The sequence below is a fragment of the Denticeps clupeoides genome, chromosome 2, assembly GCF_900700375.1.
Source record: "Denticeps clupeoides chromosome 2, fDenClu1.1, whole genome shotgun sequence".
Lineage (NCBI taxonomy): Eukaryota > Metazoa > Chordata > Actinopteri > Clupeiformes > Denticipitidae > Denticeps > Denticeps clupeoides.
In genome coordinates, this window is record NC_041708.1 from 18,315,502 (window position 1) to 18,327,819 (window position 12,318).

The 12,318-nt window shown below is 43.0% G+C and overlaps 1 protein-coding gene across 4 annotated transcripts in view; it reads right to left on the minus strand.

Moving 5' to 3' along the window:
- Nucleotides 1-1,081: 1,081 nt before the first annotated feature.
- igsf9ba (immunoglobulin superfamily, member 9Ba) overlaps nucleotides 1,082-12,318 on the minus strand; it is a 57,400-nt gene continuing 46,163 nt past the window's right edge. The window contains exons 18-22 of one of the 4 annotated variants that reach the window (XM_028970028.1): nucleotides 12,224-12,307; nucleotides 11,182-11,663; nucleotides 10,029-11,082; nucleotides 7,742-7,872; nucleotides 1,082-6,912 (exon numbers count right to left, since the gene is read on the minus strand). In XM_028970028.1, coding sequence (XP_028825861.1) covers nucleotides 6,704-6,912; nucleotides 7,742-7,872; nucleotides 10,029-11,082; nucleotides 11,182-11,663; nucleotides 12,224-12,307 — 1,960 coding nt within the window. In that variant the 3' untranslated portion in view covers nucleotides 1,082-6,703. Of the gene's footprint in view, nucleotides 6,913-7,741; nucleotides 7,873-9,525; nucleotides 9,572-10,028; nucleotides 11,664-12,223; nucleotides 12,308-12,318 lie in introns of those variants that run through there. The other 3 variants (XM_028970026.1, XM_028970029.1, XM_028970027.1) reach the window with 3 other exon arrangements.

Genomic DNA, 12,318 nt, shown 5'->3' on the forward strand with positions numbered 1-12,318 from the left:
GCATGTCTACCCCACACACACACGACATGCAAATACCCTAGCCTACATACCCCAACCCACATAGAACATGTTCCCACCTAACACAAGCCGACAATTTACAATACCCATTGGCACGCATGTGGCCTGCAAGGCGTGCTCGTCCCACACTCCTAGCCGGACTTCGCCACATTATGATGTGAAGACACATAACATGTGTCATGAATTATTTAAACACAATTAATTTAACTTACCACATTCAGCGAATTACAGCGAATCATGAATTACTTCTATCTGTCAGTCTGACCCATCAATAATTAATTACTTAATTATTATCAATATATTATCAACTAATACTTAATTATGTGGGGCAGTGGTGGCCTAGCGGTCAAGGAAGCGTCCCCGTAATCAGAAGGTTGCCGGTTCGAATCCCAAGGCAAGCTGCCACTGAGGTGCCACTGAGCAAAGCACTGTCTCCACACACCGCTCACTAAGGGTGATGGGTTAAAAGCAGAGGACACATTTCATTGTGTGCACCATGTGCTGTGCTGCAGTGTATCACAATGACTATCACTTCACTTTCAAAGTAAGTGGGCTGGACTAACTAACGCTGATAAATCAACTAATCCTACAATGTCTCTTACAGTTACCAGCTCTGCTGGGAAATCTAGCACCATGTTGGAAAGGACACAGCTTCAGACCAAACCAATGTTCTGTACATCATCAGTGTGACTTAAATGGGTCAAACTGACAAATTAAAAAAAATATCTCAATATAAACCATTTGATTAAATGTTTTTTTTTCTTTTAGTTCTTATTGTGTTTTGATTTCCCATTATAAATTATTCATGACACATTGAATATTTATATTATTGATGTATTTATCTATTTAGCACTCACAGCAAGCTGTATAGTGGAACAGAGTAGGTAGGAACCATAGACATTGGAATGGTTGTAGCTGGGGACGCCTAAAACAGGACGCACTGAGAACTGATGCAAAGGTAGTCATCTTCTCATCTTTGTCTATATTTTCAGCCAATTATTTTTTGTGGTACGACCCTGCATTGGCTTTGCACATTTTTAAATAAAAACCAGCACACAAAACATAAAATGTCATTGTAATGTTTTATTATATCAAAATACAAAAAATTTGAGGGTTATAACCATGGAAAAAGCACTGGAAATGTCAACTTAATACTGACCTGCTGAAATGTGCATATCTGGGCATCTGGTGATGTAAACCATACAATACTGCCTGAAGCATTTGAGCTATTGTGTCAAAGAGCATGCTATGTCACAAATCATGGTACTGGATATGACACCAGGGCTATCACCGCTCCACGGTGACAGACACGCAGAAAGACCTAGGGTCAGGCGTGGATGCAATGAGTGCAGCGTCGTCACTCGCTCTGTGTGACTCACTTTCAACTTCCCGTATCACACTAACCTAGTGGGTTGTGGAAACCCTCAATAAAGCGCCCCACGAATTTCAAAATGACTTGACCACACACTTCAGAATGCATGCATGTGAATGCAGAAGGCATAGTGATAAAAGAACTCTAAATGCACACAGGTGATGTTTAAAGTCTGACAGAGACACAGACGTTGTACTGCCCTCAGGCCCGTGCCGAGCTGGTCCATCCGTGTGGCCCCAAAGACTTTTTTTGAGGACAGCAGAGCATTAAAAACAATACAGCAGTAAAGTATTTGTACATAAGGCTTTGGTACAGCACCATACACTCAATAAAACATTATAATACCTGAAGCAAATGAATGAACAAATCATGAATCATGCCATTCACTTTGAATGCAAAAATAGAGTGAACTATGGGCTTTTATCAAAATGGACACATGAACACTGACAACGGTTACATAAAAACAAGAAAATGGTGCAAGATGAAGCCCCAGTGAGTAAAAGAAACATGTTTGATCAATCAGGTTATCAAGTAATGCATAACACACAGTAGTTCATGGGTTAAAATGCAACATGGCATACACACCATACTGCTCTGATGCGCTCTACTTAGCGTGCGGCAGAGTGTTAAAACAGTCAAAAATTAGTGCATACTATAACATTACATTCTAAGCTCTGCTGTGGTAAACGTGGAAAACATAACCTGCCCCTGTTCTCCAGAACAAAGTGATCAGAATCAATGGGTCACAGCTTTGTGTGACGAAAAAGTACATTTTCAGAGTAACAGTTCTAAAAAGTGAAGCACCATAAGCCAAAGAAGAGAAGAAATAACTGAACACAGGCAGTCGAGATGAGCCCTATGTCGAGTTGTTTCTCAGATTTCTAAGAAAAGGGAAAGGAAGACTACCTACAAGAGAAAGGTTATGAGCAATAACCCACCCACACACACACACACACACACACACACACACTCTGGAGTAACTGGCTAAATAACACAACTGAATGCCGCTTGTCTGGGTTTACAGCAATCATTCAAAAACATCAAAAAGGGGGTTTTATGTAAGTACTTGTAAACAGTGATGTAAAAATAGATACAAGTCAGGTAAAAGGAAAGAAAAAAAAAAACCTTCTTTTGCCATCGGAATATATATACGTTCCAATCGGTCTCCCTTTTGAACGCTGCTTTAAGGTTTACCCTGGATACACAGAAACGCAGCCTGTACCATCCCAACAGCATCAACGCTCCTCTGCTCTCAGCTTTGCTCTTCTAGATGAGCGATATGAACAGTCCTCTTGTGTTTTGGCAGACAATTCAAACTTGGATTATTTGAACTACTCTTTACAGTGCGCTCCAGGGCCGACCCTGTGCAAATGGGTTTATTGCTTACATTCCTACTCACTATTACAACCTAGACAAGAGGAACCATGGAGCTAGTTGAGTTTCTTTAAGACAGAGGACTTTCACTGCACACTAAAACAAGCAGTTGACCTCTGGTCTACAGCACCACGAGAGAAGACAGAGCACCAAGTTGTGACGTTATCGCTAATGAATGCAAACAGAGTCTTTCCATTCTCTTTCAGCTGCGAAAGGCAAGCAAACAGAAACAGCGGTACGAAGCAGCACTTACAACGTCAACAAGAGAGATAGCCTGCATCTGTACAATCTAGTGGCTAAATCACAAACAGATCACGGCTCCATCAAAATCTGCGACCGAGGAGCATGTTTTCCCATAATGCACTTGTATAACACAATCCCAGCAAAATTGTCCAGTCTCTGAGGCGCTACAGAGTTGTGTGATGGACCCCTGTTCAGTTCCCCTGGCCTTCGAGGGCCGGTATCTCTGGGTGGAGCCGGTATAAAAAGGGGTGAGGACCGCGTGTGGAGTATAATGCCCTGGTTAGTGCAGCAGCACAACTGCCTCATCTAGAAAGGTTTGCTAATAAGAAAACAGGTTCCCTCAAAACAAAGCATACATTCATATTCGGTTAAAGTTAGATTGATTCAACACACACACGCGCACACACACACACACACACACACTTATAGCTAGCACAGCAATGGTTAGTGATTTAAAGAAACAGCGTCCTCACCGACAAATTTGTTTCCACTTCTCCAGATTAGCAGTTCACAAAGTTAAAGTATAAAACACTGTACTTGTGACCTATTGTAAGTATTACAAGGGAAAATAAACATTAATTTCCAACAGGAAAGCAATGGAACACTAGCACTTGCATTCTAAATGGTTGCTCTGCAGAGATTCTTTTTTTTTCTTTCTCAATGGCAAACAGTTTTTATAAGAATTGTACATTTTTTGCCCAATACAACACAATTTGATTTTATATTTGATTATTCATGTGAAACATCTGAAGAACTACCTCCAGTTAGTACATTTAACAGATATTTTACCGTCCGTATTTGCACACCTGATTGAAACAAGAGTCACCCCATGAGGACAGCCTGTGTGCAGCCTGTGTAGAGCTCTCCCAGCAGCACTGACATGAACAGTCATCGCTGATGAAGCACCAGTTTTCATTGCAATAGTGAGAGAACAGTACTTCTGAGAAAGTCTGGACACAAATGCAGACCAAAAAAAAAAAAAAAAGAAGCTACTGTGCAGTGTCATCCTCTGATTTGCTGCAGACTGCCATTTCAGAACACAGACATAAGGAAACTCATGACAGTAAACTAGGAAAGATTTTAAAAAAGTGATGCATGGCCTGTCTGCAATGAGAACACTTGCATCTACATCGGTGAGTACAGGATTACTGGAAATAAAAAAATGAAGCCACACATATGCATGATCAGTGTATGAATGTGACTCGTGGCATAAAATTGTTGTACTCTACCAACTGTGCTTTGCATTGGGTGCAACTTGTTATTTCACTATTTCTCAAAATCATATACTGTATATCTACAGTACAAAAAAGGCAACAGAATAATGATGTCAATACAAATGCATCTAAATAAAGCATGACAAAGGTAGCATAATTGCTGAAACATATGTGCCTCATTTTTATGATTTTGAGGTATACTTTGTATAAAGAACAACCCTGTGTCATATTCGTTTTAGGGACAGAATATGAAGGTATGATTTTTCAAGAGAATGAGCCATCAAGCATTAGTAGTGCAGCCATAGCAATTGTGCATTTTAAACACATTTACAGCCAAAATCATTTCCAATTCCATCATGATTTTTCAACCTCACACATTAGCACTGCATATAATTTAATATTATATGGACAAAAAAAGGTGCATTACAGTTGTTGTCAAAGGTTTACTTACATACATTCATTGTGGACATGGACGTCATTGTAATTTGAGGATTTTTAATTTCCTTTTGTAGGGTGCAATGGTTCTACATTTACATTTCTTTTAAAAAGTATTTATCACATTTTATTGTACATTAAAATTCTAAATGTTTTACCCCAAACTACACAATTTGATTTATCTTTGATTATCTGTGACTTTCAAATATTTCTTTGAGCTGTTTGACAGCACACCTCGAAGAATGGAAGGAGATCAGCATAGAGCTAAGAAACAGAACTGTATATTTGAACAACTTTAGATTCCAAGAACATCAGGATAAGAGACTGGTGGGTGTTGCCAATTTGCCAAAGTTTGGGAGAAGACCTGACAGAAAATTGGGTACGTGATCATGAACAATCCAGGAAACTTTTGTGTCACCAGTCACTGTCTGCAGTCAAGAACGTTTTACATTGCAGGTCTCCCCAAATCTTCAAGCTCAACTGAAAATGTCTCAGTTTTCGTTTCTGCCAGAGGCACTGATGCAATGCACAAAGTGTATAGAAAAATACTGATCATCACCAGTTAAGACAGTTGAAATTGGACCACATTTATGAGCCACCAAACACACGTGAAACTTTTAGAATAGCCCTCTCAAAGCACTGACCTCTACCCTATCGAAATGTTGTTGTCAACAAGCCAGGTTGGTGTCATGGAAACCAACACATTTAAATGAACTTTAGAAGAACCAATTCTGTCAGGAAGATATACCACCGCAATTATGGCAGAAACTTGTTGATGGCTACCATCTAGTCGAGGTGCAAATTGCTAGATGACATTCAACAAAATATTATTTTTGGTGTATGTATATATTTGACCAAGTGAGGATTTCAGAAAAAGTCCCTGAAAGCCCCAAATTACAATGACGTTCCCTGATCATGAACACAAACATTTAAAAGGTAATGCAACTTTTTGAAGACCTTTGATGGTTCATTTTCTGGTATAGCTTTGAACAAAAGTGAACCAGCTTCTAGACTTTAATCACAAAATGCACAGTTGTTATGGAATTTTCTGGTAAGCTGCAACTCTATCGGTAAAGGGGATGCTTCATTCACTTTGTCATCTGTTACTTTTTTGTCATCTTTTTTTTTTAACCTGTTGCTGTATATTTTTTAACTATCATTATTAATTCTTAGGCAGATGAACTTAACTAGCTTGTTGCACAGAAATGATGTACATTGTTCCACCATTTACACCCTGAACTTATTCAATGACTTTAAAAAAAAACTGAACCAAGCTATTTATGGGTAAAAACTGGTAAATCTGGTAATACACTTAAACCTGTGTATGAGAAACTATTTTCACCAGCCAGAAGTGATGTTGAAACACTTTGTGTTTCAAAATATGCAATGATTTATGAATTTCTCCTTAAAAATTGTACTTTGAGAACTGTCCTGAAATGTATGGAGTATTGCAGAATCTACAATATTTTCATGATTTCATGATTGTGGACAGCATATAAACATTTTATTGTATCACAGGATTCACTGTGACTCCCACCCCTAGTGTGAACCAACCCTTCTGGTTAACATTTGTAATTAGCTTCTGTTTCAATAGAACATAACCATCATTTTCATCAGTTAAATTATATTATATTTATATTATTATATTTAATTACCTTTGTGTACTTCAACCCAGAGCACTAATAATGAATTAATGTTTTGTCAAAACTGTATGTGAACTAATGCCTCATCTTCAAGGAGAGGTGTACAGATTATAGTTTATCTGACTGGGCAGGCTCAGCTTCAGTAAAAGCCTTTGAATCAGTTCAGACAACAAGCATTAAAAACACAAGTGACTGTTGTGGTACAGATGTGCAGTCGGAGTGTTGCTGACTCCAGAGGACAGTGCTGCAGCTGGATTGGTGGACCTGTAGTCATCTTTGTATTTGGGCGGTGGGTTCTTGTTGAATTGGCAGTAGTTCAGTTGTAGCTTCAGCGCTGGGCTATAGTTGAGTTGTGTAGATGGGCACAGATGACAGTGTTGTAGCTGAGTGTGGTTGAGATGTGGTCAGGTGACCGTGTTATAGTGTCTGTCTGTGTCGGAGTTGGCGAGGAGGGCTTTCTTTTCTTCTTTGGGGTGGGGCAAGTGCAATAAAGATGACAACTGGAACCTTCGCTTTTGTCCTCTTGTTCTGTTCTTGTAAAACCCGAGATGTTCCTCACTGTGTGCTGCTCGAGACATCTGCTGCTGCTGCTGGGTCTGAGAGTTGCGTGCATCTGTAAAAAAAAAAAATGCAGAAAGCACAGTTGGAGCCCTGCCTATATTATACTGTGATATTAAGGAATTACATTTGATTATGTTAACAAATTAAATGGTATAACTACAACATGACCTTGGAGAGAATGATATTTAATCTGAAGGCCATATGATGAGCACTGGTTGCAAAATACAAGACAGTCAAATCCTAAAGCCCCTGTGGTGAATTCACAGTCTATCCTGATCATATACAAAGCGTGCAGAAAGGAGACAGGACTGAATTGGCCTATCATTATTTCACTCACATGCTAAAATTCTTTATTGATCTAAATGTGAGGTTCTAATATCAGTATCACCTCTTCTTGTGAGAAGAACAATATTCAGAGTATGATCAATCCTATTCAACAGGCGTCATCAGCACAGTGTACATAATCATACTGCATAGTGCAATTCTTAATTATCATATTACAATGCTAATATTACACAGCCTGTAAAAAGCTTTAGATTTTCTCTGATGGATAAGGTGCGTAACACTTAACCTGGTCAAAGAATCGCAGGAAAAAACCCGAAATCTGTGAGGCAATAGCATCTGACTACAGAGGTATACAACATTTTTTCAATCTCCAGAACACTCTCCATGACAATTTGTAAAGTGTGAATGGCCCAGCCAGAGCCCTGACCTAAATGTATTGGTAAAAAAAATATATATGTGCTAGGATGTAAATAAACCATTAATCACAAGTAAAGGACACCCATCGTGCATCTCAGCATCTTCTAAATATAAAAACATCATGACATCCGGAATGCTCTGCAAATGAACAATCATGCAGACTTTGGAGATGCACCAACCTGTTTTCCTTCTGGACCTTGAATTGTTGTTATTGTTAACACCAGTTTTCTTCGCTTTTTTTATACAATGGTAAATCAGTGCTTCAAACCTCTCAGACCCTGCAGAGACTCTCGCGGCACCTACAAGTTCTCTGCAGGAGAAGGAAAAAGAGAGAGGAGCAACACTCAGCAGCCATCATGCAGCCACCAGCAGAGGGCACCATAGTTGGGAGAGGTACTGCAGCCGGACTCCCGTCACAGGTCCACCATGACAGTATGAACACCACTCACTTCAACACTCACAGCGCATTTTACAAAATCAGTATGCAGGTGCCCAGTGAGTGACGTGAGAAATTGTTATTCATATTCGAGGAATAACAATTATAGTGGAAAGGGCGACAGTCCATTGTTCATGGTTCCATTATTCATGGTTCCAACATTAGGCACACTAGTCAAGTTTCCTTGTCAAGTTTCCTTTTATTTGCTTCTGCTTTGTTGTTTCCACCCAATTCTCAAACCATTGCAGCTGAGTATAAAGTAAGGAGCTTTATTCAGTAGTGAAAATGCATGGAGCTCATGCATTTATTTTTTGTGCTATTATTGTGTTTCTCAATGATCATTTCTGATACATGGTTTACATTGTAACTGCAGGTTTGCTTAATTGCAGGTTTGGTCTTTAAACCAATTGTTTTTTTTTTTGTTTTGCTTAGATGTTCTTGGTTTGACAGAACTGCAACATGAATGTGTAAGTTGCTTAATTAAGTTCAGGCCAATACAATGGGGGGAAACATCACTATATATTCTTCTGAATTGGACAAATACGACTAACAAATGGAATACCTGAAAATTAAATGTAACCATTAAATGTAATACTTTGTAAGTTTGGATTAATGAATTATGATCTCTTAAAGCAGCCTGATGAATTTGAACAAGGAATCTTGACATTAGTTTAGAGAAGAAGGATGTTACCTTCTGTTAAATTTTAACCATAGAAAACATACATATTACACAAAACGCTGCAATCAGTCATAATCATCATCAAAACATTTGTTGCAACCAGGTGGATTTCTGTCACAGACATGAACACAAATCTGTAGAAAAAGCAGACACTGCTGCAGAGGCTGCTGTGGAAAGATGAACTGAAAAGCCGTTAGTAGAGAGGAGAGAGGCACGGCCGACAAAGAATGCAGACAACTGTCACATCAAACATGTTTTGTCATCCACATGAACACTGTAAAGAGTGGCTTCACCATGCTGACAGGAGGAGAGATGGCAGGGAGAGGAATGGCTGTTAAAGAACAGTCACATAAAAAAAGAAAGAAAAAAAAAGAAACCAAACCACCAGAACGACGAATGGGACAAATTTTAGTCTGAATATCGCTTTGTTACAGATCTTGATACTGAAGAGGACTATTTAGAGAAAGGCATGCATGATATTTGGCACATGGAACGACAGCTTTAAAGGGGAATACTAAAGTTGGCCCATTTATCTGGCCTGTCACTGAGGTTTATAATAATAATAATAATAATAATAATTATAATAATAATAGTCACACTTGCCATTATTATTATTGTATTATTATCATTTCACAAATACTTAAAAGTGAGTAAAAAAGTTTATTTACTCTAAAAAATATAAGTAATTTTCAATAACAACCTAGAAACGTTTCTGATGTTGATGTTTGATTTAAAAAATTAACTGCTTATAAAATTTGACAAACACAGTCATTCCCCTTTAAATAAGAAAATGATTTGTAGCCCCACCTGCTAAGCCCTCCCCTTTCAGACATGGATTCAACCCTTACCTAGTGCGGTGGAGAGGACCTGGTCACAACAATGCTGCCCAGATAGCTGAGATCAATCAAAAACAAAAAGGGTAAGACTACCGTAGCCAGAGGCCTGGGAGAGAGACACTACTCTACACTGAACAGCCATGCCAGCGCAGGCTCCCAGGTCTCACTCAGGCCACCCTCAGCCAAGCCCTGGGCCACAGACGGAGAGGGGGGTGGGTCAAGGTGAGAATGGGTGAGGGGAGGTGAGGGTTTGTGGGGTGTGGGGCAGGGAGGGGGGAGTCGTTACCACTGAACTGAACAGATCTGTAACATAACGTAGTGTGAATAATAAACTGGCCGGGGGCCAGTTTTATGCCAGAAAATTATCTTACGAATAAATATATACCATTACCTAAAAGTTTAGAACAATTGTAAATTAAACTGATGGCAGTCTTCAGCATTATAGAACATACTTGACATGTTTATTCTCATGTATAATAGTATTAATTGTCTTCTTATGATTGTAGTCCACCTACCCTGAAGTGGATAGCTGCCGTGGAGACGGCTCTGAAGGCAGATTCTCCTCCTCTGTCCTCCTGTGAGGCTGCCCCTCCCTGGAGGGTGAGGGGGACTGGGAAGGGTAGCTGGCTGCTGCAGTGGCATAAGCCAGGTGGGCGTGGTAGGGAGGGTGCAGCCGTCTGCCGCTGTGGCCCTGGGTAGGGGAGGTGGCAGGGGAGGACCCCTGTGAGAAGCTAACTCTGGCGGGGGTCATGTGTGGGTCGCGCCCCACCTCTGGCATCTCCTGCGAGCGGGAGGACCGAAGGATGGGCCGGGGGGGAGGGGGACGCACCAGTATGTCAGGAGAGCCGGTGTGTGAGCTGGGGGGGCTCTGGGTGAGCGGGGACAGCCGCGATGGCTGCAGAACCACCTGGGCACTGGGGTCCATGCGCCGCGCAGCTCTGGGACTCTCCCAAGGCTCGGCCTCCAGCCTCCAACCTTCAGGGCTCTCGCTGCGCAGCGTGCTGGGACTCCCGGAGTAGGGCAGCACCGGGACCCCCATGCCGTGTGCCGTGTGCCTGAGCAGCCCCAGGCCCTGGGCCTGTTGCATAGTTACCCGCCTGGCTACAGAACCCTGAGACGGGTACTGGCTTGGGGGTGGGCCGCCGGGGAGCCTGGGAGCCTCCAGCTGCAGAAAAGCTGATGCCGAGGGGAAGTGGGGTGGGCTGGGTGGGCGGCTGCGGTGTGGGGGGTATGGGGGCGGCTCCGGCAGCAAGACCCGGTGAGGGTGAAGGGGATGATGGGGTGGAAACATGAGACGAAAGCCCTCCTGACCCACAAAGGGGAAGTCGGAAGGAGGCTGCCAGCTATCAGGCGAGCGAGCACTGGAGGGGGGGCTGTGAGCCAGAGGGAGGGCGTGGCCCGAGACAGCGTAGCGGTGGTGGATCCCCAGGTCCCCACCCTCCTCCATTGGAAGGGATGGGTGAGAGTAGGTGCCCTCGGGCGGCGGAGAAGAGGATACTGCTGAGCTGTGGGAGCTGGTGTCAGGCAGGTAGAAAGGGGGGCGCTGCCCACCGTCACTCACCTCACTACCTAGATAACCGTAGAAGGGCCCAAGGGGAAAGAGGCTGTGAAAATGTGAGGTTCGGCTCTGCCCAGTGGCCTGGAGCCGGCTCTCGTATGCGCTCATACCTTCCATGGGCCTCCGGTGGAGCCGGGGGCTGTAGGCCGGGGGCTGTGCGTAGGACTCCGGACTGGAGGACACGGGGGAAATCTGAGGCCTGAGGGTGGCCATGACTGGGGGGAGGGGCCCGGGCTCGTCGTTCTCCTCGTCTGACTGCTGGAACTCGGGGTACAGGTCAGACTCCTCCACAAACGGGAAGCCCTCGATGCGGCGTGGCTTCAGAGAAGGGTCATCGCTGGGCTCCATGACAAAGCGTCCGTCTGGCCCCCGGCTGATCAGCTCGATGGGGGTGGTCACCTCTGCTTCATGCTTGGAGACGCTGTACTTTTTGCTGATTATTGCTCGCTTCGTTTTCTTGTAGAGGGAAAGTTCCTTCTCTTTCTTGGGGCTTGGCAGTTTCTTAACGTAGAGCCCAGGGCCGACCATGCTGGACAGCGATGGGGGCCGGGAGGAGGGGATGGTCTCTGGGCTGATCTTCCCTGACGAGAGCCTACAAAAAGCAAAGGATCATAACACAGCCTAATTTGACATCTGTGATTTCTTTGGCAGAATGAACAAAGTAGGCAAAATGAAATGACGCAACACCACGTTTACCTGAAAGAAGCTTAATGAATTCATGCAAAAGTTGTTTGAGTGAAATAGAGGGTACAATGCTCAATTTCAGGCCTTTGTCAAAAAAAGTCCATCTTTTTCTGTCTAGCATGTGATGCTGAGTGTTTTGACTGGATGAGCAGAGGCAGGGATCAGAAAAGCATGATGGGAGAGCATCTTTCCAGCTTCACACCTCATCTCCCAACACATGCTGGGACTACTGAATGACTACCGTTTTACCATGAAACACAGAGAGACGCCCACACAAAAAAAGCAGGAGCAGGAGTGGGGCAATTGCAGCTGGCATAAAAATCCCAGATGCATTTCAATGCTGTACCCAAAGGGTTTTTCAGGAGAAAAAGAAAAAGAAAAAGCATGCCCAGCAGCAGCAGGGAAACATGCGGTTTAGGCATAGCCAGGGGCCTTGGGTTTGGGCTTGGGGTAAGGGCAGGCACTCACTGGGGACTGGTGGACGGAGGCCTGGAGCTCCTGTCTGGCTCTTCCCAGTAGGGCTCAATGCCAGGCAAGGGAGAGAGAGGAGGCCTGCAGTGGGA